Raw genomic sequence first — 26,631 nt, forward strand, 5'->3', positions numbered from 1 at the left:
GGGATGTTTTCTGTTCATAATAAGCACTTAAGATATATGACTTGGCTTTTTTTATTTTTTATTTTTTATTTTTGGCTGCATTGGGTCTTCGCCACCGTGCGCCGGCTTTCCCTAGTTGCAGCGAGCGGGGGCTACTCTTCGTTGCGTTGCACGGGCTTCTCATTGCGGTGGCCTCTCCCACTGCGGAGCACAGGCTCTAGGCACGCGGGCTCAGTAGTTGTGGCGCACGGGCTTAGTTGCTCCGCGGCATGTGGGATCTTCCCGGACCAGGGCTCGAACCCGTGTCCCCTGCACCGGCAAGTGGATTCCCAACCACTGCGCCACCAGGGAAGTCCCTTGGCTTTTTAAAAGGTATTTTCAGTAATACAGAATAGGCTGTAATTGGACTGCTGATACACTTCACGTCTTGCCATCAGGTAACATCTTTATAATTTGAAAGTTATTTCAATGTTTTATGCGAATCAGTCACATCTAAGCTTTGTTTAACAGAATAAGCAGATGTGTATATTTGTGTAGGGTTTTATAGTTTAACAAGTCTTTTGGAGTGTGTTTTCTCATTTAATCATTGTAACACCCCTGAGTCTTAGAGAGGCTAAGTGAGCAGGGGTCCTCCGGCCACTATGTGGCCAGCTTAGGGCTCACACCCTGTTTTTTTCCTTTTAAGTCCACTGTCCCCTCACTATGTGACACTGCTTTTATCCGGCTGAGCATTTTTTTAAAAAATAAATTTATTTATTTATTTTTGGCTGCGTTGGGTCTTCGTTGCTGCATGTGGGCTTTTAGTTGCGGCAAGCGGGGGCCACTCTTTGTTGCAGTGCACGGGCTTCTCATTGCAGTGGCTTCTCTTGTTGTGGAGCACGGGCTCCAGGCGCGTAGGCTTCAGTAGTTGTGGCTCATGGGCTCCAGAGCACAGCCTCAGTAGTTGTGGCACACGGGCTTAGCTGCTCCACGGCATGTGGGATCTTCCTGGACCAGGGCTCGAACCCGTGTCCCCTGCATCAGCAGGCGGATTCTCAACCACTGCGCCACGAGGGAAGCCCGGCTGAGCATATTTTTAAGTACTTCTTCATGACTTAACAGTTATACCACTGCATCTTAACTCTGAATTCATGTAGTGAAAAGGTCTCTAGCGTTCTTTCAGAGGGGCCTGTAGAACTATTTCTGTGTGTAGAAGTAATTTTTAAAAAGTCTCGGGGCTTCCCTGGTGGCGCAGTGGTTGAGAATCTGCCTGCCAATGCAGGGGACACGGGTTCGAGCCCTGGTCTGGGAAGATCCCACATGCCACGGAGCAACTGGGCCCGTGAGCCACAATGGCTGAGCCTGCGCGTCTGGAGCCTGTGCTCCGCAACAAGAGAGGCCCGCGCACCGCGATGAAGAGTGGTCCCCACTTGCTGCAACTAGAGAGAGCCCTCGCGCAGAAACGAAGACTCAACACAGTCATAAATAAATAAATAAATAAATAAAAGAACGTGAATTTCTAAAAAAAAAAAAAAAGAACCAGTACATTCCATTTATAAAAAAAAAAAAAAAAAAAGTCTCGAAATATCCATGAAGTTTTTTTAAACTTACATTAAACCTTGAAAGAATAAACTGAAATTTGGAAGGATCATTTCTGAAGAAGCTAAGGGCTGAGGGGAGTTATTAAGATTATAAACTGTATCAGATATACTCAGTGGTGTCTTGGTTTCAGACGTTTTCAGGCTTACGGGAAATGTTGAGTGAGATTCTGGCATTTGATACTACAGTTTACTGGAGTATTTTTAGCAGCTGTGAAAATACGGTACTGGCAGGAACTGATTTCTCTGTTGACCATCTCCTGTAAAGGGTCACGTTTTTATTTTTATTTTTAAAAAATTTTTATTTATGTTATTTATTTTTGGCTGCGTTGGATCTTCGTTGCTGTGCACGGGCTTTCTCTAGTTGTGGCGAGCAGGGGCTACTCTTCGTTGCGGTGCACGGGCTTCTCATTTCGGTGGCTTCTGTTGCTGCGGGGCACAGGCTCTAGGCATGTGGGCTTCAGTAGTTGTGGCACATGGGCTCAGTAGTTGTGGCTCGCGGGCTCTGGAGTGCAGGGTCAGTAGTTGTGGCACATGGGCTTAGGTGTTCTGCGGCATGTGGGATCTTCCCGGACCAGGGATCAAAACCATCTCCCCTGCATTGGCAGGTGATTCTTAACCACTGCGCCACCAGGGGAGTCCCTAAAGGGTCACTTTAATTCTCTTGTATCTGTTCTTGTCTTCTCTCTTTTTTTTTAAGTGTAACTATTCTGTTGTACAGTAGTGTAACTGTTCTATTTAATGCCATAAGGAGGTAGTTAGATCTTACATGCGATAAAATGCAGAAATAGGAATGAAAAAATACCTGGCAGAAAAATGACTAATATAAACAAAAATATTTCAATACTCTCGAGACAGAATTCTAGGCACAGTCACTGCTGTAGTGTTTTGCTGAGGGAGAATATGTAATTTCCTCCTCTGAAGATGCTGAAAAGTGGGCTCGATTCTCTTCTACTTGGGGGCCTTGCTCCTGTCCTCTTACATCAGTGCCCGATGCTGAGATGCTCTCGGGGCCGAGAGGGGTGCACGGGGTGGGGTGGGGTGCATGGGGAGAGGCGTACAGTGGGGGTGGGAAATCTACTGTGACTGTCCGCTTAGTGCCTTCTGCTTCTCAGACTTGGGGAAGCTGGTGTATACAGGGGACGATGCATGAGTTTGTTTTTGAAAAGCTATAGCCAACTCTTAAAATATTTATGGTTATTATGGTAGTATAAATGGCCTGGCTGAAGTCAAGGAAAAGTTACCAGATCTCCATATATCCATTAGTGGCAACTTCCTTTTGAATGAGCATTTCATGATCAGGGCTTCTACAAAGTATGATAGGTGGAAAAGAAGGTTATTTTAGGATCTTATTTTAGGATTCTCAAATCCTAAGGAAGAGATGCAAAGAAACTATAAAATGACTGAAAGTTGATGGGAATATGGGGAAGAGGGAAACGGCTGGCTGGGGTGGCCCACAGCCACTGTATTCCTGAAAAGGTTAACTTGCTGGCTAGCTTGTAGAATTGGTGATAACTAACAAGTGTCCCATTTCTTCTGCCTGTTGATACAAAACAGTGAGACGGTTTAAGCGGAAGCATCTTACAGCCGTCGACTGCCAACATCTGGCTCAGAGTCACTTGGCCGTGACCCAGCCCTTCGGTCAAAGATGGACAAACAGAGACCCGAACCACGGTCTCTATCCTAGACCCAGAACCAAAAGAGGGACTAGAGGTATGTCTTCCCCCAAAATACCTTGCGTTTCAGAATCTGTAGTGTGTGTGGCCTTTGAATATCTCCCGGTATTTGTAAATACTGCTACTGTGATCTTGTGGTTCTGTTGCAATAGTTTGACACTTTTTCACTATTTGTGAGTTTTCTGTGAAAATTCCATCCTATCACAGTGGTTGGTAAAAGCCCCAGAAAAGCACGGCTGAGTGAATTCCACTAGCTGGCTTAACTATAACGTGGTAGGGAACACGTCCCAGCATCACCACGATTCCATTCTGGAACCGTCGTGATTTCCTGACTCTTCAGCAGTCCTCTTTGTCCAGTCCATCACTAGGTCCACCATATCACTCTTTTTCTCCCAAATGTCCCCTCACTCAGTGCTTTTACGGTAGATTGTGCCCTCTGTCACCTCGTACCTGGGCTGCTGCAATAACCCTCTCCTTGCCTTCAGACTTTATTTTTTCCATATCAGCTCGAATATCAAATAATGTTCCTGAGTACCATTTTCTGTAATGTCACTGCCACTCTCAAGAACCTCCAGTGTGGTATGTTCCCTGTTACTATTAGGGACTCAGGCTCAATCCCCTGACATTATTACATGCAGGCTCTACTTCTGGCAGCTTGTTTTCCTTATGACCCATCTAGTGCTAAGTGAATTCCCACTTTCATTAATACCTGTTTGTATAATCCAGATTGCCTTATTTCCCTGTGATATATCTCATTTCAGAATCCAACTCAGATCTCACTAGTCATCTTCAATTCTTGTGATGTGATTGTAGTCTCTGTTTACCACTTTTTGGAACCACTGTAACCAATTGTATGAGGCAGTTTTAAACTCGGTGGTTATATAGTATTTGATATTTTGTCTGTTTTGTGTGTATAAGTCAACTTCTCCTCTGTGTTGTGAGTTCTTTACTGATAAAGACTTGTCATCATGTGTGTTTCAGTGTGGAGTCCTAGCACTGAGCAGGTGGTAGCTCTTCATAAATATTGGTGTAATTAACTCCACAATTAGAAAACATCAGAATTTAACCCTGGCCTATTGACTTCAAAACTTGGGTTTCTATCACATTGCCCCAGAAGCAGTTATAATTTTTTTCTAACATAGAAAAAAGTAGTAAGTTTTATATCCTGTTAAAAGCTAAACGTAGTTTTGTTCCACTCTTTTTTTACTTTCAATTTTTAAAACTTTTAATTTGTTTTATTTCCTTTTTAAAAAAAATTTTATTGAAGTATAGTTGATCCACTCTCTTAATTTTTAAAGTGAGAATTCTGGCTACAGCCATTTCAGGAAGGTACCATATATTTTGTTGTATATTGATAAGGTGTTTAAATACTTCATTGGCATTTTACAATAATTTATAGGAATTTAAAAATGCCGTGGTGATGTGTGAAATCACCAGTTGGATTCCTCTGAGTGCCTGAAAAGTCTGTGAGGTCAGGGACTATATATACTGTTTTATTATATGATTTACATACAGTTTATATTTGTTTCCAAATCATAGGTGCTTAGTAAATACCTATTGAATGAATGTATAGACTAGATTAGATACCACTCTAATAATAGGAAGAAAATTCTGATTTTTATATTTTAAATAATGTGTCAGTTTCACAGGAGGAAATAAAAATCAATTGAAAGGGTTTTAACTGTCAAATGAGAAGAGTGGGTTTTACTGTATCCTGATAATCTAAAGCATTTTCCTTTCTACTTACGCAAATTTAGATTATTTTTTTTTAATGGTAAGAACAAGCCAGGAGAGGTGAATTTTATGAGCAGATGTGTGAGTGTGAGCATTCGTGTACTCCTGTCCGTTCAGGTATTCAGTTTGTATATATTGCAAGGTGTAGTGTGGTCCTCACACCATCCAAAGACTGGTCTCTGTCTCTTTCCAAATGTGTATCTGACTGTATGATAGAGCCCGGTATAAATATTTTTTGGATTAAGCTATTTATATAATCAGTTGACCAATAAAATACATCCTTGTCTCTTTCCTCTATTAAAATAGATAATTGAAAATTAGTTTGTCTTATTTGGGTCAGCAAAGGGTCATCAGTCATTATTCATTTCTTGTTCACCTTGTTTGGTTTCTCTGTCCAGGTCGAGGATGCCCGGGATACAACCCTGAATTCTTCCTCGCTGGCCAGCAGCGGTGCACCAATGACATGGCCAAAAGCAGTTCTGTGGGCCAGGACAGCTCTAAGGACTCGGAGGACGAGATGATTTTTGCTGCAGAAGGCCACTGTGCCCTGCCTCAGGGAGGTGACGGAGCAGCATGGCCACGCTCGTCAGGGAAGCGGTCTCGGTCCTTCGAGGACGAGAGGAATCAAGCCACAGGGACCAGTCAGTGGGATGGGGTTTCTAGGAAGACCCCACGGCATCATCTGTCCCTATCGTGCACACGGCCCAGGGAAGGCAGACAGGAAGCAGAGGACGGTGTGTCGTGGTTCTCTGCGCAGCCTGGAGAATCCAGCCAGGAGGTGGAGGACATTGGTCCTGATCCTGTTCCTGACTCTTACTATGGGCTTCTTGGGACCTCGCCCTGCCAGGAACCCCAGAGCCACATCTGCAGCCTGCCCAGCGAGGTCCTGAGGCACATCTTTGCTTTCCTCCCCATGGAAGACCTCTACTGGAATCTGAGCTTGGTGTGCCACTTTTGGAGGGAGATAATCAGTGATCCACTGGTACGGAAAGTGCTTTTTGCTCTCTCATGTTTTCTCTAAAAGTTCATGGATTCGCTTCACTTAATGCGTACTCCTGACAGTGACGTTTCTTCAGAAATGTTGGTGTCCATTTGCCTCCAGAATCAAATCCCAATCTCCCGGAGGCACCTGGGACCTTCTGTGTGTGTCCCGCCTCATTATTCCAGGCTCATTGCTGACTTCATTCCAGTCCATCCCTGTATTCTGTCCACAACCAATGATGTTCTGCTTCCCAACCGTGGACTGCACAGTACTTTCCTTATGTTGGTCTAATCTGCACCCCACTTCCCCCAGCCAACCGAAAGGGCCCCTCATAGCTCTGTTGATGTCTTTCCTCTTCAAGGCTGCCCTCTGAGACTAACGCTTTCCCATTCCATCCCATTGAAATCACTCTCTCACTCTCTTCCTTGTGCTACTATAGTGATTTATACCTCTGTTCAAGCTGATCATGTTCTGTTATGGTCTTAGAGAGCCTTCTTCCTCCCTTTAAATTATTAGCGCATTGCTAGAGGGCTGGTTGTCCTGTTTGTTTTTGCATTTGGCACTGTGTCTCACAATGTTCTACATATAGTAGGTGATTAGTAAATGAGTGTTGCGTTTAGTCACAAGAGTACCTTTTGAAGATGACACAGGGGCAGCCTGTGATCTCAGAAAGGATTTCCTGATACCGTTATCCTGCGCCCTGCCCTTCCCTTTGTTGTGTCATTATACTTCCCAGGTTCAGGTCTCCAGTAAGCCTGAGGGCTGGTAGAATGTTCTGCTTAGCTTGTACGTCCCTTAGACCAGACATTGGGAATAAACCAGAGGTAGAGAGTTTAACTTATTCTTCAAATGCATTGAAGTTTAAAACCTTGGAGATGGAGGGAAAGGTGGATATATCAAAACTTAGTACATTTCTCTTCCAAGCCCAAAAGATTTTGGAGAAAATTTCACATCGCTCTTGCTCCATTCTTTGCCTGGGGTCTTGTCTCCTACTTTCTAAGAAATAGCTTTCTGTTTTTAGTTGTGAACTCTGTTTTGGGTCAGTATTTCTACCCATTTAATTGAGATCTCTCTGACATGAACTGGGTATAGATGAGGTTTCCCTCCATTCTGCTTGAGAAGATTTTGGGAAGATATCCCAGCTTATCCTTATCTCTTGAAATGTTAGAATAATGCAGTTTTTATCATCACCAGCAATGACGTGGTTATTTTCAGTGACCTTGTCACAGCTCTCATTTTCTTTTTATTTCTTGTAGTGTCTTTGTCTGGCTTTGGTATAAGGTTATGCTGGCCTCAGAATAAGTCTGGAAGTGCTCCCTCCTCTTCAGTTTTTTCGAAGAGTTTGAGGGGGATTGATGTTAGTTCTTCTTTAAATGTTCAGTAGAATTTTTCAATGAAGCAGTCTGGTCCTGGACTCTTAACTTTTTGGGAGGCTTTTGATTACCGATTCAATCTCTTTACTTATTATTGGTCTGTTCCGATTTTCTGTTTCTTCATCATTCAGTCTTTGTAGGTTGTGTGTTCCTAGGAATTTATCCATTTCTTCTAGTGTGTCCAGTTGGTTGACCTGCAGTTGGTCATAGTATTCTTATAAGGCTTCTTATTTCTGTGACATCAGTTGTAATGTTCCCCTCTCATTTCTGATTTCAGTTATTTGAATCTTCTCTTTTTCCAAAATATATCTAAGGGTTGTCGATTTTGTTGATCTTGTTAAAAAAAAAACAAAAACAGTTTTATTGGGTTTTTTTCCCTATTTTTCTATTCTCTATTTCATTTATCTCTGCTCTTTAGTCTTTATTATTTCCTCCCTCCTGCTAGCTTTGGGTTTAGTTTGTTCTTTTTATAGTTCCTTTAGGTGTAAAGTTAGGTTATTGATTTGTGATCTGTCTTCATTTTTTAAAAATATTTTTAAAAAATTATTTTATTTTTGGCTGTGTTGGGTCTTCATTGCTGCACGTGGGCTTTCTCTGGTTGTGGTGAGTGGGGACTACTCTTCATTGTGGTGTGCAGGCTTCTCATTGTGGTGGCTTCTTTTGTTGCAGAGCATGGGCTCTAGGCACGTGGACTCAATAGTTGTGGCTCACAGGCTCTAGAGCACAGGATAAGTAGTTGTGACACATGGGCTTAGTTGCTCCGCGGCCTGTGGGATCTTCCTGGACCAGGGCTCGAACCCGTGTCCCCTGCATTGGCAGGCGGATTCTTAACCACTGCGCCACTAGGGAAATCCAGATCTTCCTTCTTCTTTAATGTAAGTTTTTATAACTATCAACTTAACTTTTAGGCCTGCTTGCACTTCATTCCATACGTTTTGGTATGCTGTATTTTTGTTTTCATTTGTCTCAAGGTATTTTCTAATTTCTTTGTGATTTCCTTTTTGACCCATTGGTTGTTTTAAGTGTGTTGTTTAATTTCCACATATTTGTGGGTTTTCCAGTTTTCTTTCTGCTACTGATTTCTAGTTTCATTCTATAGTGATTGAAAAACATACTTTCTATAATTTCAGTCTTTTAAAATATGTTAAGACTTACTTGTTTTGTGTTCTTGTACGTGATCTTTCCTGGAGAATGTTCTGTGTGTACTTGAGAAGATTGTATATTCTACTGTTGCTGGACGGAGTGTTCAGTATATGTCTGTTCGGTCCAGTGTTGTTTGTTCTGTCCATTCTTGAAAATGGAGTATAGAAGTCTCCTGTTATTATGTTGCTGTCTGTTTTTCTCTTCAGTTCTGTCAGTGTTTCCTTACTAGATTTAGGAGCACTGATATTTGGTACATGTATATTTATAATTGTTATATTTTCTTGGTGAATTGACCCTTTTATCATCAAGTAATATTCTTTGTCTCTTCTAATAATTTTTTTTAAGTTATTTATTCGGCTGCGTCGGGTCTTCATTGAGGCATGCAGGATCTTCATTGCAGCGCTCGATGTGGCGCGCGGGCTCTTTGTTGTGGCACGCGGGCTTCTCTCTAGTTGTGGTGTGCAGGTTTTCTCTTCTCTAGTTGTGGCGTGGGCTCCAGGGCACGTGGGCTCTGTAGTTTGCAGCATGCAGGCTCTAGTTGAAGTGCGTGAGCTCAGTAGTTGTGGCACGTGGGCTTAGTTGCCCTGTGGCATGTGGGATCTTAGTTCCCCGGCCAGGGATCGGACCTGTGTCCCCTACATTGGAAGGCGGATTCTTCACCACTGGACCACCAGGAAAGTCCCTCTTCTAATAACTTTTGACTTAAAGTCTATTTTGTCTAATCTTAGTATAGCCACAACTCTCATGTTATTTAATCCTCGCTGAAGCTCTGAGCCATTAGTGTCCCAAAAGGGACAGGACACTATTTCAGATAGGGAAATTGAAGCACTAGCTCTTCCCAGATTCTGTAAGAAGTTAATGTCGGAACCGAAGCCAAGGACCCCCCGCCCCCTTCTCCTAGTTTCCAACTAAAATTTGTGTAATGTTTCTACCCTATTTGCCCAGCTTTTGAATTGTAGACTATGATTGTTTTTCAAACGATTATCTATATGTTTGTGGCCTGATCAGTTCTCTAATAGCCCTTGCCTGCATGTTGTTTTGGATTTTTTAAACTGTCTAGTTCATTCCTTGGAAAAAGCTGTATCACCAATACCTGATGAATGAAGAGCAAGCAGTCAGCAAAGTGGACGGCATCCTCTCGAGCTATGGCATAGAGAAGGAGTCAGACCTGTGTGTGCTGAACCTCATCCGGTGAGTCCCTGTTTCCTGGGAGGAAGTCGGTTTCCAAAGTCCTTTCCCAGAAATCAGCACTTAATGGATCACCTATCCCATGGACGCTGCTGTGAATGTCTTACAGCTACACAGCCACCACTAAGTGCTCCCCGAGTGTGGACCCTGGACGGGCGTTGTGGAGTCTGAGGGATCACCTCCTCCTCCCCGAGGCAGAGGCCTGCGTGCGCCAACACCTCCCCGATCTCTACGCTGCCCCTGCCGTACGTGAAGAGGCTGCAGGGAGGGGAGGGTTGGGGAGGCGACACCTTTTCTCTTTGGAAGAAAGTGTATTGGTGATCAAGTTTGGTTGAAGGTTATTTCAGATTTATTTTCAAAATCTTCCTTCAGCCTTTGCTTTGAAGCCTTAATCTTGTCATTGGTCCCATAGAGAAATAAAAGGCTACATTGTTACAGATTCTTTAATTTGGAAGGAATTTAAAAAGTATTTCATCCAATTTCCCATTCTGTTGAGCAGTCCCAACAAAGGATGGTCATCTAGCCTCTACACACTTTGATTAGTAAGGATTCCTTTACAAGGCAGCCCATTGTATTGTTGACACCTTGGGTTATTTGAAAGAACTAGAGAAAAGAAGGGTTTTGTACTGACACACAGTGAGTTAATGAGAAGCTGGAAATAGTCCCCAGTTTCCTTTGTCTTGTGGCTTCTCATCTGGATAGCGATTCTTCTTAAATTTTGTTTTGGAAGCCACATGCAACCTCAGCCTCATTCTGCAGCCAGTCGAGGGTTGGAAATCCAGCCATGTGCATTTCTCTGTCCATCTTTAGTGAAGTGATTGTCGATGGAGTGAGATTTGTTTCCCAGTATGGTTGTAGTGAAAGGTGTGTGGAACTTTGCTTTTTGTGGATGCATTCTTAACAGGGAGGCTTGCAGTAAAGTTAAGAATGATAGTTATATACTTATATGTCCATTATTATTATTCTTATTTTTTTTAATTTGGTTGTGCTGGGTCTTAGTTGTGGCAGGCGGGCTCCTTAGTTGCGGCTTGCCAGCTCCTTAGTTGTGGCTTACAAACTCTTAGTTGCGGCATGCATGTGGGATCTAGTTCCTTGATCAGGGATCTAACCCGGGCCCCCTGCATTGGGAGCGTGGAGTCTTAACCACTGAGCCACCAGGGAAGTCCCTGTATGTCTATTATTGATATTTCCATGTTAGTGAACATTTTCTTAGACATTAATAAATGGAGCATACTGTGTCCATAATAATAAATTTTCAATAATTTAATATTTAGTTAACTTAATATTTAATAAGTATTAAGTAATAATAATATAAAGTAAGTAGTAAATTAACATCTTAATGCCATTGAATTGTCAGTCTTGATTTCCCCCTAAAGACTGCTGTCTTTTTTGGATCCCCCAATTTTTGTGCCTCCCAGGTGGGCACCCATTTAATAGTGAGCTTGTTTGACTTGAGTGTCTGGACCTGAGAGCTCACACTGACCTGGCGGGGTTGGAGTGGGCTGGTGAGCAGGCAGGAGGATCACGTCTGTGCAGGGTCTTGCATTAAGTACTTTATAAATGTTATTTAATCAAAGAAAACTTAAGAACTCAAACCCAAAAATGATGAGAAAGAAGGAATCCAGGGTAAAAGGAGACATTCCCGGTGTTTCCCAAATGTCATTCGGGAAGTTTGCGCTCCGTTTAGACGGTCTGAGGAAGGTACACGAACCCCAAACCTGGCTTTCTTCACCGGCTGTCCCATGTGATTCTTACCGGTTGTGTTTTGGGTCTCGTCTCCCGTCCTGTCCACCTCCCTCCTCAGGGTGTCAACGTGTGGGCTTTGGTGGCGGCCATCGTCCTCCTGTCCAGCAGCGTCAATGACATCCAGCAGCTGCTGTTCTGCCTCCGGCGGCCCAGCTCCACAGTGACCATGCCAGACATCACCGAGACCCTGTACTGCATTGCTGTGCTGCTCTACGCCATGCGGGAGAAAGGGATCAACATCAGCAACCGGTAACTGGTTCCTGCCCTGCCCCTTCCCCGCGTTACCGCTGGGCGAGCCCCACCACCCACTGCTCCGCCAGGTTCTCCGTGAGGTTTGAGGGCAGCGATGCAGGCAAGTGGGCTCTGTGAATGTGAGGTGCCGTGGGGTCGTACACCATCCCCGAGACAGTGTCTCCCTTCAGGGCTGTTGAGCCTGGAGTGGATGGAACCTTCTGTGTTCATACGTGGCTACATTTTGTTCCCCAAAGAGCACGTCCTGGTCTATCTCCTTTGCCTCTGCCCACCGCAGCCAGGCACCTCTCCCAGAACCGTGCTCTCCAAATATTTACCACCAATGGTGCAGGTAAATATAGCTCAGCTCTAGGTATATTTAAACCCTTTTCTTCCCTTTTTTTCATAAAATGGTGGTATATATTTTATTTTTAGCAATGGTTAGGAGTCTAAAAAACATCTGAGGAAAAATAAGATACAGATTGTGACTGAATTTGAAAATCTCTAATCTGCTTTTTTCCTGTTAGGATTCACTACAACATTTTCTATTGCCTGTATCTTCAGGAGAATTCCTGTGCTCAGGCCACAGAAGTCAAAGAGGAACCATCGGTCTGGCCAGGGTATGTCTGTAAGGATGTGTGTGTTGTCGTCTTTGATTCCTGACTCTCGTACTTAAAGAGGAAAAGGTGTTTTGTTTTAACCACTTTATTGAGTTATAATTTACATTACATAAAATTCACCCATTTTAATTGTATAATTCAGTAATTTTTAGTAGATTTACTGAGTGTGCAACCACCATCATAACCCAGTTTTAGAACATTTTAATCACCCTAAGGGGGGGCGGCCCTCCCCTTTTTTCTGGTTAAATTTTATTCATCCCATTTGGTTTCCTGTCTCATTTTTGACAGTCCATCACCTGATCTTTTCAATTCCTTATTCTTTTCCTAATTTCTTTTCTGTAATGATTACAGCAAGAAAACAACCATCCAGCTGACACATGAACAACAGCTGATCCTAAGCCATAAGATGGAACCTCTCCAGGTGGTAAAAATTATGGCATTTGCAGGTAAGGGGGCTGCCATTCCTGAAATACCTCTTACCACCTTACCCGCCACCTGCCAGAATATCTTTACCTTAATCTGTTATTGAACTGCTGCAATTAAATCATCTAAAAAGCAGTTGCCAAGGAATAATTGCTTTTTCTTACCACTCCGGGGGGGCATCCATACTGGAGTTCCTGGTGAACAAATGGTCCATAGGAGTTTGTTTGTGGGGTAGATGCCACTGGGATTGATCCAGCCTATTATGTATCATCATATCTGCTCAGACACTGATTGCTTATGGGGCGGCAGGTCATGTGAATCCCCTATTCAGACAGTGTCAGGAGCTCCTTGATTTCTATAGGGTGAAGTCTAGAAGGGCCTCCTACCTTTTGGTTCTAACATACATTCCTCAGTCAGCTAATTGTGCTTCCTGGCTCTTAAAGTACTTGGTTGCTTTTTGAACCTTTGCTCATACTATTTTCTCTACCTGGAATGCCTTCCCGCTTCTTTTCTGCCTAAATATCCTACTAAAAACAACAGCCACTTTATTAAATGTCTGCCCTGTGCTAATCCTAACATTCTGTGAGGTTGGTTTATTTATTTATTTTTGGGCTGCACCGCGTGGCATGCAGGATCCTATTTCCCCAGGGATTGAACCCACACCCCGCCCCGTGGTGGAAGTGTGGATGGCCAGGGAATTTTTGGTTCATTTTATGTATGAGGTTTTAAAGCTCAGGGAAATTAAAATGATGTGGTCCAGATTAAATGAGCAAATACGTGGTGGAGGTAGAATTCAAAGCTGGATCTGTTTCTCTCCAGAAACGTGCCTTTTCCCCTCCCCTCTCCACCCCCTACTCCCCCTATCTCTCTGCTATCTGATGTTGACCCCTGTCACTTCTGTGTCTTCTTGGTGGAGGCTTCCTCAGCCCTTTGAGACCTCCGTGATTCTGAACTCTCACTGTGACTAATCTGTATTAACTGTTTGGTGCCTGATTACATAGGAAGAATAGCCAACACGCACCTTCTGTTAACACCTCCACACTATGTCATTGATCTGTTGATCTTCAAACAGCCCTGGTAGGTAGGAAAGGAGGTGCTATTTTTCTTCTTTTATAAGCGAGATTTTCTTTTTTGTTTCCAGATCCATATTCTTTTTCACTCTACTGTGTTATCATTATTCTCTCTTTTTTTTTTTTTTGTTCCAGTTGTTCCAACTCTGTTGGTGTTTTATTCCCAACTAGATTGTAATGCAGGAACCTTGCTTTGTGTTTGTGACATGCTCCCAGTGCCTAGCGTAGGGCTGGATGTGCAGTAGGTGCTCAGGAAATACTTGTTCAGTGGGTGACAGTTGACTAACTGAATAACTGAATGAAAGGCGGGGAGGAGGGGCAGATAGGATAGTTCAGAACGGGTTGGAAGGATCCTTGAATCTCATTTTCACGCTCTTGCTTTCAAAGCATGAATGGTGCCTAGGCCAGCATAGCTACCGTTTATGAGTTCTTCTGCTGGGTACCTGGGTAATTATCCTGCACACCCTATGAGGTCAGTGTTACCCACACAGGCTGAGGAGCAGACAGAACTGGCCCCTCTCTAGAGCTGCAGGGGCTGCAACCCCAACCCAGGTGGCTCTGTCTTGAGTCTGCTGCTCCCTTCACGGCACTGTTTTTAGTTTTCGTCAGTACGGGAGAACTTGCCACTATCTGGTCCCAGGCAAGCGGGGAGATAGGCATGGGTGGGACCCGATTATGGCATCTGTGGGAACCTTTATTCCTGGTCAGAGGGTCACCTCCCTTGCTCTTGGCTTCCCCAGGCACTGGGAAGACCTCCACCCTGGTCAAGTACGCTGAGAAGTGGTCCGAGAGCAGGTTTCTGTACGTGACCTTCAACAAGAGCATCGCCAAGCAGGCCGAGCTCGTCTTCCCCAGCAATGTCATCTGCAAGACCTTCCACTCCATGGCCTACGGACACATCGGGCGCAAGTGAGCATCGTGGTGCCACTGTTGCCATTACGTCCAGTTACTGCTCTCACGTTGCAGTCAGTACACCACAGTGACTCGGAGAAAACTTAGTGCTTTATCTTCACTTACAAGCAGGGAATATGGTCATAGATTGAGTAATTTATACTTCCACCCCATAGAGATATACTGTTACTAAGGGAAGCATAACACTATCTCACTGAGGGAGGCATTCTCATGTCTCTGGAACTGAGGCACAGAAGGTCAGAGTGACTTGCCTAAAGTTCAGGGCATCACCAGTCTGGTTGACCCATTCAGGCTTTCCTCAGAAGCTGGAGGGAAGAAGACGGGGCTGAGGGGCACTTGTTCCAGGCACCCAGGGCCTCTGAGCCGCGTCCCTTTGGACGAGAAAGTTTCAGGGAGCTTCGAGGGTCCGCCCTGGGGCCTCCTGGAGTCTGGTCCACACCTTGGAATAGTGGTATCTGCTGTGAGCCGCTTCATCTCCTGGGTTATTAGATGTGAATTCTGGAAAGCGTAACGGAGCCCTTTCCAATCCTACGAGGACCTCACTCAGCTCCTCTGGCTTTTTTTCGTCACCTGTATGTGCCACTTCCAGTGACCTGGTGGTGTCATCGGAGAGAAGGGGGCAGGCCTGGGGGAGACACTAAATCCCGAGTTGCCACAAAAGCCAACCCTGTGCCTTTGGGATGTGTGTTGCAGGTACCAATTGAAGAAGAAGTTGAATCTCTTCAAGTTAACCCCCTTCATGGTCAACTCTGTCCTCGCTGAAGGGAAGGGTGGCTTCATAAGGGCCAAGCTAGTATGTAAGACTCTGGAAAACTTCTTTGCCTCGGCTGATGACGAGCTGACGATCGACCACGTGCCCATCTGGTGTAAGAACAGCCAGGGACAGAGAGTCATGGTCGAGCAGAGCGAGAAGCTGGTGAGTGTCTCAGTCCCTTTGGAGTTAGGGCTCGGGAGGAACAAGGGCTCGACACGGTGCTGGTTTGTTCTGGTCTTTGATGTCTTTAGAGCTGCTGGCAGGAGGTAGAGGTGGAGGGGAGACCCTAGGCCGGTTGTGCTGGCTGCGAAGTGTACAGGGTTTTCTGTGAAGAGCACTCATCTTGCTTAGTCCTCAGCCTGGTCCTCCATTTCACAGATGGGGCTCCTGCCCAGGGTTTATAAGAGCTCGTCATGGGGTCTGCTGGTCCAGGGTCTAAAGATGCGATTCTCTTTTCTAATTTTTATCAAGTTTTTTCAGTCATTGACCACACTTTTTTTTTTTTAATTTATTTATTATTTATTTTTGGCTGTGTTGGGTCCTCGTTTCTGTGCGAGGGCTTTCTCTAGTTGCGGCAAGCGGGGGCCACTCTTCATCGCGATGTGCGGGCCTCTCACTATCGCGGCCTCTCTTGTTGCGGAGCACAGGCTCCAGACGCGCAGGCTCAGTAGCTGTGGCTCACGGGCTTAGTTGCCCCGCGGCATGTGGGATCTTCCCAGACCAGGGCTCGAACCTGTGTCCCCTGCATTGGCAGGCAGATTCTCAACCACTGTGCCACCAGGGAAGCCCTGACCACACTTTTTATGAATTAACTGTAAGTCATAAATCTAGAGGAATCATCCAGCCTTTCTTGGTTCATCAGATGCTGTGCTCCCTGAGCGATGCTCTACCACTGGGTGTGGTCCAGCCCCTGGCTTTTGCCCATCTGGGCTCCTGACGTTGACACGAGGCCCTCGTAGAGCCGGGGAAGGTCAGGGAGGGGCTGCCGTTCACCGTGAGCTGGGGCCTTTGCTTTGACCCCTGCACATGGACATGAACTCCTGATTTCAGGGTCATGACCTTCACATCACCATGTCACTTGCTTTCTAGAACGGTGTCCTCGAAGCGAGCCGACTCTGGGACAACATGCGGAAGCTGGGCGAGTGCAAGGAGGAAGCTTACCATATGACACACGACGGTACGCATGCGCCCAGTCCTGAACCCCGCCGTGGACCCGCCTCGTTCCGATTTCTGACTCTTCTGCCCCTTCTTGTAGGCTACTTGAAACTCTGGCAGCTCAGCAAGCCTCTGCTGGCCTCTTTTGACGCCATCTTTGTGGACGAGGCCCAGGACTGTACCCCAGGTGATAAACCATTCAGGACACCAGTAGTCCCAAACACATAGCAACAGTGTTGTGAATGTGTAAGAGGGCACGTGTGTGCATAAGTCGATGATTCTTGTCTGTCATGAGGAGGAGCGTGTGACGCTTAGTCATTCAGAAACCGTTTGCTGTCTGACTGTGGATTTCAGCACTAGTCTCTCCACCCCCACCCCTCACCCAAAGGAGACTTAATTTTCTCTAAATGTTTTGCTTGCGCTATTAAAATATTGGCTGAGCCTAGGTCACCAGATGATTGGGTTGAAACTCATGCGGAGGGGGAAAAGGTAGTCAATTTAGAGTGAACAATTTGTGTTGTGTATTTTTCCAGTGGCTGATAGAAAATAGTGTGACTTGGTAGGTCATTTTGGGGCCTTTAATTATAATATCAGAGAAGATAACTTGTCTCATTTTATATTTGCCTATGTGGTTTCTTATACTCAATAATTTATTTAGGAGTAAAAATAATCTGCATTCATAGGGTTAGAAGCTGTTTCTTTTGTTTGTTATAAAATCATTTCTTTGGATTGAGTGCACCTATGCTGGAGGGAAAGATAACTCTGTTGTCCAGTGTGCAAGCATTTTCATCCTTTTCTGTCTTTAGTTTGGTTTCTTTTTGCTCCGTGGGTTGGTGTCGCTTCAGAGCCCTTACTTTCCATCTTCTTGGTCGCAGCGATCATGAACATAGTTCTGTCTCAGCCATGTGGGAAAATCTTCGTGGGGGACCCACACCAACAGATCTATACCTTCCGAGGTGCAGTCAACGCTCTGTTCACAGTCCCTCACACGCACGTCTTCTATCTCACACAGGTAAGCGCTGTCTTTGCTTCCCAGTCCCCAGACGCGTATATGCACGCAAGCCTTGTGGCTCCCCGCCCTGGTTCTCCAGTGTTGACTACTTGCCGGGCCCCATGTGAGGTTTTTCATGAGGCTCACTGTGTGTAGCAAATCCGTGCCTCTAAGCAGTGGCTCTCCGTGGCTCTCAGGGGGTCTGCAAAGTCAAAACTGTTTTCATAATACTTATCTGCCTCTTGCACTATGTTGACATTTGCACTGATGATGCAAAGTCAGTGGTGAGACTGTGGCTGAGAATTTCGGCTTTGGCACCAGCCGGTCCTAGCAGTTGCCTTATTCTTCACTGCAAGGCACTGAGTCAAAAAAGAAAGCAGGCAGTTCACTAAGAACATCTTTATTTTTAAGAATACTATTTTTTTTAATATTTATTTTTATTTATTATCTTCATTGCGGCAAACGGGGTCTTCTGGTTGCAGCACGCAAACTCTTAGTTGTGGCATGCATACGGGATCTACTTCCCTGACCAGGGATCGAACCTGGCCCCCCTGCATTGGGGGCGCAGAGTCTTACCCACGGGACCACCAGGGAAGTCCCTACTAAGAACATCCTTGATGGCACAGGAAAAATGATTAATTTCATTACTGCAGACCCTTGAGTCCGTCTCTCTCATGGTCTGTGTGATGAAATGGGAAGTAGGATGAAGTCCTTCTGCCCCTGCAGTGTGCTGCTGTCTGACCAGGAGCACTTTTGTGATTGTGTTGTGAGCTCCACCACTGCTTCTTAAGTTTGTGCTTGAACGAGCAGCTGACGGACCAACTCTGGTTATTCAGACTTGGGGATTTGGCATTTTCTCAAAAATGCATGCTATGAACTGTGACTTCAAGGAAAACAGCTGACATATGTATTTCTGAAGATAAAATTCTTGCTTTCAAGTGAAGTCCAGATTTTGGAAAACTTGTTTCCAGCATGAGCATGGCAACTCCTGGGGCCTTGATTGTCTGGAAAGGCTGTTACATGTTCCTCCCCTTTTCAGCACTCATCTTTGTGAGGCTGTCACACCAGGCTGGATGCAGACAGAACTCTGAGATTCAGCTCTCTTCTCTTAAGCTGGGCACTAAAGACATTTGCAAAAATGTAAAAACAGTGCCACTCTTCTCTCTAACTTTTGTTTTGGAAAATACCATTAAAAAAAATTTTTTTTTAATTTTTTGGCTGCGTCGGGTCTTCGTTGCTGCACGCGGGCTTTCTCTAGTTGGCGGTGAGCGGGGGCTACTTTTTGTTGCGGTGTACAGGCTTCTCTTGTTGCGGAGCACGGGCTCTCGGCATGTGGGCTTCAGTAGTTGCAGCATGAGGGCTCAGTAGTTGCGGCGTGTGGGCTCTAGGGTGCCACCGTGGGCTCAGTAGTTGTGGCTCGCAGGCTCTAGAGTGCAGGCTCAGTAGTTGTGGCACATGGGCTTAGTTGCTCCAAGGCATGTGGGGTCTTCCCAGACCAGGGCTCGAACCCGTGTCCCCTGCATTGACAGGTGGATTCTTAACCACTGCGCCACCAGGGAAGTCCTGGAAAATACCGTTTTAAAAATATGTTCTGTATGTTATCATGTAATGGGGTTATTGTTATATTGAAATGCACTAAAGTTGCTAATGTGGTAATTGTAGGTAAGTACAACTCACGTAAATGAAAGGGTCTTTGGGTCCTCACTAATTTTTTAAAGTATGAGGAGTCCTGAGACTAAAAGGTGTGAAAACCACTGCATTTAAGAAACTCACTTCTAGTAAGAGGATGTGAGACTGCCAGCGAAAATGCCAGCGTCATCTGAACTGTGTTCTGTTCTTTTCTAGGAGGCCCTGTAGCCCACTCAGTGACCTTATTTCCTGGAGTTTCCCTTGTTTGCTGTAGTGACTTAGGGTGGCGTCAACCCAGAGGAATTTTTTTTAATAGACGTTTTTTAGTTTCAGATTTATAGAAGAGTTGAGAAGATAGTATAGAAAGTTCTTACACATCCTACATTCAGTTTCCTTTATTATTCACGTCTTATATTCGTGTGGTACATTTGCTGCAGTTAATGAACTACCGTGGATACATTATTATAAACTAAAGTCCGTAGTTTATTCAGATTTCCTTGGTTTTTTACCAAATGTCCTTTTTCTGTTCCAGGATCTTATTCAGGTGACCCCATCTGCATTCAGTTGTCAAGTCTTCTTAGGCTCCTGTTGGCTGTGCTCTGTGGTTTCTCACACTTGTCTTGTTTTTGGACCTTGAAGAGGACTGGTTAGGTGTTTTGTCAGATACCCCTCTATTGGTGATTGTCTGGTGGTTGCACTGATGTTTTGGGAGGAAGGCCTTGGAAGAAAAATTGCCATTTTCATTACAAGGTATTGGGGGCCCATACTGTCAACGTGGTTTATTTATTTATTTATTTATTTATTTAAAAAATTCATTTATTTATTTGGTTGCACTGGGTCTTAGTTGCAGCAGGTGGGCTCCTTAGTTGTGGCATGTGAACTCTCAGTTGCGGCATGCATATGGGATCTAGTTCCCCAACCAGGGATCGAATCTGGGCCCCCTGCATTGGGAGCACGTAGTCTTACCCACTGTGCCACCAGGGAAGTCCCCCGTCAACACGATTTATAACTGATGATGTTGTCTTGGTCCCCTGGCTGAAGTGGTGCTTGGCAGGTCTCTTCACCGTGAAGTGACTCCCACTGCCACCCCTCCACACTGTGTGCCTTGGAAGGAAGTCACTGCCCTCAGCGCTCACTCGGGAACAAGAGTTGGAGTGTCTACATAGATTATTTGGAATTCTTCTGCAAAGGAGATTTTGTGTCTTCTCTTCATTTATTTATTTATTTATTTATTTATTTATTTATTCATTTATTTATTTATTCATTTATTTATTTGTGTCAGTATGGACTCGTGGATCTTTATAATTTGAGTTATGGCTCACTTAGAATAGTTCTATAGCAACAAAGTACTGTTTGTTGAAAGTCTTGCTTTCCTTAGGCTGTGTTATTGATATTCACCAAAGTACATAATACTTCATTACCTTAAGTTATAAGTGAATGGAAAAAGGCAATAAATACCACGAGTTTGGGCAAGAATGGTGTCTTTCCAGCTACAGTGGTCAAGGGATTAGTGTGTCGGGCCTCGTTTTGAAGGCTAAGAAGTTACTGCCATGCAGCACGGCAGGGGGAGGGCAAGGAACGCTCAGGAAATGGTGGTTAGTCCCGTGGCCGGTTATGTAGGGTTTGAATCGATGTTGAGGGAGCCTTGGGGGGCAGGGAGAGGCCCCCTTCCTCCCTTAATCTTCTGTATAATATATGCTTCTTTGTTAGAGGCAGTTTGGAAAGAATGGTAGATTTGCTTAAAAGAAAAGTTTGCTGCTGGTCTCGGGGAATGAAGGGGCTAAGGCTGTCCAGGCTGCAGGAGTCCTGAAAGTCCACACGTCACCTTTTCTTCGTGGAGTGCTCTTCCTTTTTGTGGCGAGGCACAGGGCTTGATGAACACGTGAGGGAAAGATTCAACGGGCAGAGGGAAGGAGGCCAAGTTGGGGAGGCATGAGGTAGGGGTCTCTGAGCTGCGCTGGGAGCAGTGGTAAGAAAACGACTGTAGAAAACATGGTGGAAGGTTGTCAAGGTTTGGATTTGGGGGCAAGAGATAAAGAAAAGCAGGTAGCTCTCAGGTTTCAAGATAGAAAATGCTATTCTGAAAACTTAGAATAGTGATTCTTTGCTTGCCAAGCTCCTGTTCTGTGTAAGTCGGTTTACAGTAGGGAATTTCCAAGTACCCATTCTAGGTCGGGCGAGTCAGAGATGCTCAGTGGGGTTTGGCGAGGCCAGGCCTTGGCGGTGGTAGCAATGCGCTCACATTCTTCAGGGGGTGTTAACTCCTTTCGTTGTGTTGTTCTCCCACAGAGTTTTAGGTTTGGTGTGGAAATTGCCTATGTGGGAGCTACGATCTTGGATGTCTGCAAGCGAGTAAGAAAAAAGACTTTGGTTGGAGGCAACCATCAAAGTAAGGCTTTCAGTTACTCGTATTTGTTACACAGATTAGCTTCCCTCTTTATCTGGATTTGCCCTAGAGTTTGTGCTCTCTCCCAAAAGGTGGCATTCGAGGTGACACGAAGGGGCAGGTGGCCCTGCTGTCCCGGACCAACGCCAACGTGTTTGATGAGGCTGTCCGGGTGACGGAAGGAGAAGTGCCTGCCCGGATCCACCTGATAGGGGTAAGAGTGCGTTTCTGTTCTCTGGTCTCGCACAGAAACATTGCCAACACACAGAGCCGATGAAAACGGCCCACATATCCAGGCTTACTCTGCACACAGGCATTTGGGTTTGTGACTGTTCCCGAGTCTGCGCTGTGAAGTCCTTCCCCCTGGCCATTCTGGTCCAGTGAGTCCTGTAAAGTCTGGCCCAGCAAGGACTGTGGACCTTTTCCTCCGTTCTTTAAAAAAAAAAAATGAATGCCCTTCTCACATGTGTGCACGCGGGGCTGCCGGCTGCCTGTGAGTGTCCTGGGGTGTGATGGTCAGTCGTGTAAGACAGGCGAGGTGAGGGCACAGCTGAGAGGTGCCCGGGGCTCCGGATGCAGAGTGGACACTGGTTCTAGCTCTGCTTCTTCACTAACTGTGTGTGGCTTGTGGCAGGCGACTCAGCCCCTCTGTCTCTGGGACAGCGACACTGCCTGTCTCACAGGGAAGCTAGGAGGGTTGAGTGACATGTGTAGGGCGTTTTTAACTCTTGGAAGCAGAGTTTTATGTCTAAGAGACATTCACCCGTTCATCTATGACAAAAATATTTTTCAGGGCCTACTATGTGTAGGCCCTCAGTACATACAGTATGTGAATCAAAATCAAAAGATTTCTGATGCTCCTTTTTTTAATTTATAAAGATTATGTAACCAAGTTACAGAAGTTTTGGAAATTAAAAGGAAAAAAATCACCCTTAATCTCAGTGTTTTATGTAAAAATTCTCATGTTTGCTAATTATTTATGTCTTTGGCCTTATAGTTGTGTATTTTTACACAATTGCATTTAGAGTGTACATAAAAGAGTATGTGTTTTTTACTCCACCCACGAGCATATTTTCTCCCATGTTGCTATTTGAGTGACTTTACAATACTTCCTCAGTGGATGTAGCATAGTTTAGCCATCTTTGTTATTGTAAGGAAATGGTACTGTTGGAGCATCTTCCACGCCGGGCAGGATGTGAACTTGTTCTCTCCCCTCTCTCACTCTCACTCCCACATGTGTCATCCCACTTGATCACTTCTGGTTACGTTTTAATCTGTACTGTCTTATTTTGGTCTCTGTTTGATGTTAATGTTTTATGTGTCCCTTCCCCAAATGATCTAAACCCTTGGAGTGTGGAGCCTTTGTCTCTGTCCTGGGCCCCAGTCAGCGCTCAGTACATGCCTCCCGGTAGAGGTGGGCTGAACTGGGAGGGTCAGGCCCTCTCCTCCAGGAGCTGACCTTTTAACAAATCCAGTACCTGTAGACAGTCTAGTTCTTTCCTCAGAAGAAACAGCGGCGAGTGTTTGTGCTCCACACTCGGTATTCAGGTCTCATCTGTCTTCTTCGCTGCAGCTGTTTTATATCCCTGGAAGGTAGATGATTTAAATTGCCTTCTTTGACATGAAAGCAACATGCAGCTAGTTCTTGCCTTTTTTTTAAACATAGGAGAAGTCTGAGGGAGCAGCCAGAGCTTAGCACTGGGTCATCCCGAGTTTGCAGGCTGCGTTGTAGCCTCTGCTTTTGTGCGTGATGAAGGTTCCCACTCGCTGTCTTTATGCTTTGGGTGCAATTTGACATCTGTTTCCAAAAAGAGCGTCTTATTTCAAAATCCCACCTCTATGTTTGCTTTACTTTGTCCTGTTAACAACAGTAACAAAAATAAAACAAAAAATTAAAAACAACAAAACACCAAAAAATCCCACCGGAAAACTTTTTCAGGGGATTAAATCATTTGGATTGGACAGAATCATTGATATTTGGACGCTTCTTCAGCCGGAGGAAGAACGGAAGAGACGTGAGTATCCTCCTTGCTGCGTGGGGTGGACGCAGGCACCACAGTGGCGGGGTGGAGGCGGGTGGGCAGATTCTGAGTCAGTTCTCGTTTGCTCTGGAGGCGCCGGTGTGGCTTCTTCTCATCAACAGTGGGATGCCGGAGACCTCCTGTTTTCAGAGGCACCGATGGCTCTTTCTAGACCCTTTTCTCAGGAGTCTAAGTTTCTCTCTCACACTGGCCCCTAGGCCGTCTTCCCCACCATCTTTCTGTCTGCCCGGGCGACCTCACACACCGAGACTTCAGCATGGGCCCCATGTGATCCTTTTCTAACATTTCTGTAGCGCTTTCGTTTTTTCATTACTGCGCAATTTCGAATCCCTGAGAAGCAGACAAGGATGTCAAAGGCAGGGCTCTTGACCCTGAATTTGGAGCTGGAGGGGCTGTGGCACAGGTCACTGCGCTGACTTGCCCAGGCGCTCGCGGCAGGTTAGTGATGCCGTCGAGCCTGGACCTGGGTCTCCAGCTCTGAGACCGTTCGTTTATCATGTGGTCAGTTAGGAGTGCATGTTGGCGCAGCCTGTGTCACCTTGACCCCTACGCGTGTTCCCTCTAGGAAACCTCGTCATTAAAGACAGGTTCATCAGAAGGTGGGTGCACAAAGAGGGCTTCAGCGGCTTCAAGCGGTATGTGACTGCGGCCGAGGACAAGGAGCTGGAAGCCAAGATTGCGGTCGTGGAGAAGTACAACATCCGGATTCCAGAGCTGGTGGAAAGGATAGAGAGATGCCACATAGAGGACTTGGACTTCGCAGGTGAGGGACACGGGGGCTCTTCACTTCCCCCTGGGGGCGGGGGCAGCCGGCCTCCCTTGCCTCTTGCCAGCGTGGATATCACGGGTGACCAGGGGCGGCTGTGTCAGCGGAACAAGGCTGCTGTTCTTCTGTGGCCCCTTTATTTCTGTTCTACTTCAGCCCGTAGAAGGGGCTCCCGAGTCCCATCTCTGCTACTGGGTGACCCTGGGCAAACCCCAGCCTCTTCTGGGCCTCTGTCCCCTCGTGCGTAGGAAGCAGGCGGTGGGCAGCCGCCGTGAGCTCTGGACTGGGACTCGGCCGTGTTCGCAACACCTGCAACAAGTTTCTACTTTCCCCTCGTCTTCTTTTTGTCTCTCTCTTTTTTTTCTGACTGAGGTTTCCTCTTTCCCCCTTTTTCTGCAGAGCTGCACCCAGGCAAGAAAACGTAATTAGCGTTTTGGGAGTGTGGTGGGAAGTGTAAGCTTTTCTCCTCTTTCCTTTCTTTCCCCATCACCCCCTCATCTGTCCGTCCGCTGTGTTTCTGTTCCAGAGTACATCTTGGGCACTGTGCACAAGGCCAAAGGCCTGGAGTTTGACACTGTGCATGTCCTGGATGATTTCGTGAAAGTGCCTTGTGCTAGGCACAACCTTGCTCAGCTGCCCCACTTCAGAGTCGGTAAGGAGACCGCTGGCGCCTCACTGCAGGGCTGCCTTGCTTTTTCTTGGACGGTGTGGCTTCTTGGAAGGATCCTTCTAGAACAAGAAAATCCTCCTGCTCCTAAATTTGTTGTTCTTAGACTGTGTATTTAGAAAAACTGAGCCTCCAGGGTCCACCTCCCTCAGGGCTGCTCGGAGGGCAGCTGTGTTTATTGCGTCCTGTTTAACCTGCACCAGCTCTTCAGCTGTGGGTTTTTCCCCACCAGACAGAAGTCCTAAAACATACAGTTTACCTGCTCACCAAGGTGTTTTTTCTTTAATTAATTCTCCTTTTTATTAAAGAGGCCCGAAAATCATACAAGGGGTTAGTGTAAGCACTCTATCATTTGTCTGCATTTGTATCAGTTTATACTCAAGGCTACCTGTTAAACTCTAAGCATCTAAGTATCAGTGCTGTTGTTTTGGTTTTAAGTCCTAGAATAAAACCATTTGACATTTTCCCGCAAACAGACAAACAAAAGCTCTCTGTTAGTCATGGAGTCAAAATTTGAGTGTTCTGTTAGGGTTTTGTTTGTTTTCGGAGTTGGTGTTTGTAGGAAAATTTCGCTTATAAAGCCAGCAAATCCTGAGGGTTTTTTGGGGCGATGGGGAGTAGTAAACTTTTTTTTTTGGCTGTGTTGGGTCTTCGTTGCTGTACGAGGGCTTTCTCTAGTTGTGGTGAGCGGGGGCTGCTCTTTGTTGTGGTGCACGGGCTTCTCCTTGCAGTGGCTTCTCTTGTTGCAGAGCATGGGCTCTAGACGCACAGGCTTCAGTAGTTGCAGCACGTGGGCTCAGTAGTTGCAGCACAAGCTCTAGGGCATGTGGGCTTCAGTAGTTGCAGCACGTGGGCTCAATAGTTGCGGCATGTGGGCCCTAGAGCATGCAGGCTTCAGTAGTTGAGGCATGTGGGCTCAGTAGTTGTGGCGCAGGCTCTAGGATGCATGGACTTCAGTAGTTGTGGCGCATGGGTTCAGTAGTGTGGCTTGTGGGCTCTAGAGCACAGGCTCAGTCGTTGTGGTGCACGGGCTTCAGTAGTTGTGGCTTGTGGACTCTTGAGCTCAGGGTCAGTAGTTGTGGTGCATGGGCTTAGTTGCTCCACGGCATGTGGGATCTTCCCAGACCAGAGATCGAAGCCGTGTCCCCTGCATTGGCAGGCGGACTCTTAACCACTGCGCCACCAGGGAAGGCCCGAGTAGTAAACATTTAGATGAGAATATAAATTTCTGTAAGCAGGCTTCTGTGTTGATATTTTTTTTCTCTTTGCTTTCTTCAGAGTCGTTTTCTGAGGATGAGTGGAATTTGCTGTATGTAGCAGTAACTCGCGCCAGGAAGCGTCTCATCATGACCAGGTCACTGGAGAACATCTTGACTTTGGCTGGGGTAAGAGGACAGCACGAGTTAATTTAACAACGTCCAGATTTTACTGGGTTTGAATAAGGGATCAGCCAACCTGGGGCCTTCGAGGCTTTTGGTTGGGGGTCTGCATCAGAAGAGAGGGGCTTCTCTTTCTTGGGTGCTTGGAGGCCGATTGCCAGTGGGGGAGGGTCCTTCCTAACCACAGAAACAAAATCCTGGGTTCTTT

General features: G+C 45.8%; 1 protein-coding gene across 3 annotated transcripts in view; it reads left to right on the top strand.

Moving 5' to 3' along the window:
* Positions 1-26,631, top strand: part of FBH1 (F-box DNA helicase 1) — a 45,488-nt gene that overhangs the window by 8,423 nt on the left and 10,434 nt on the right. For 2 of the 3 annotated variants that reach the window (XM_082387130.1, XM_082387132.1), the window contains exons 2-19: positions 3,114-3,269; positions 5,365-5,948; positions 9,525-9,655; positions 9,762-9,897; positions 11,457-11,647; positions 12,157-12,249; positions 12,601-12,695; positions 14,483-14,651; positions 15,348-15,570; positions 16,498-16,585; positions 16,664-16,750; positions 17,409-17,575; positions 21,473-21,572; positions 21,662-21,783; positions 23,509-23,584; positions 24,177-24,374; positions 24,904-25,029; positions 26,323-26,429. In XM_082387130.1, coding sequence (XP_082243256.1) covers positions 3,114-3,269; positions 5,365-5,948; positions 9,525-9,655; positions 9,762-9,897; positions 11,457-11,647; positions 12,157-12,249; positions 12,601-12,695; positions 14,483-14,651; positions 15,348-15,570; positions 16,498-16,585; positions 16,664-16,750; positions 17,409-17,575; positions 21,473-21,572; positions 21,662-21,783; positions 23,509-23,584; positions 24,177-24,374; positions 24,904-25,029; positions 26,323-26,429 — 2,849 coding nt within the window. The remainder of the gene's footprint in view (positions 1-3,113; positions 3,270-5,364; positions 5,949-9,524; positions 9,656-9,761; positions 9,898-11,456; positions 11,648-12,156; positions 12,250-12,600; positions 12,696-14,482; positions 14,652-15,347; positions 15,571-16,497; positions 16,586-16,663; positions 16,751-17,408; positions 17,576-21,472; positions 21,573-21,661; positions 21,784-23,508; positions 23,585-24,176; positions 24,375-24,903; positions 25,030-26,322; positions 26,430-26,631) is intronic. The other variant, XM_082387131.1, reaches the window with a different exon arrangement.

Source organism: Balaenoptera borealis (assembly GCF_965194805.1).
Source record: "Balaenoptera borealis genome assembly, chromosome: 3".
NCBI lineage: Eukaryota > Metazoa > Chordata > Mammalia > Artiodactyla > Balaenopteridae > Balaenoptera > Balaenoptera borealis.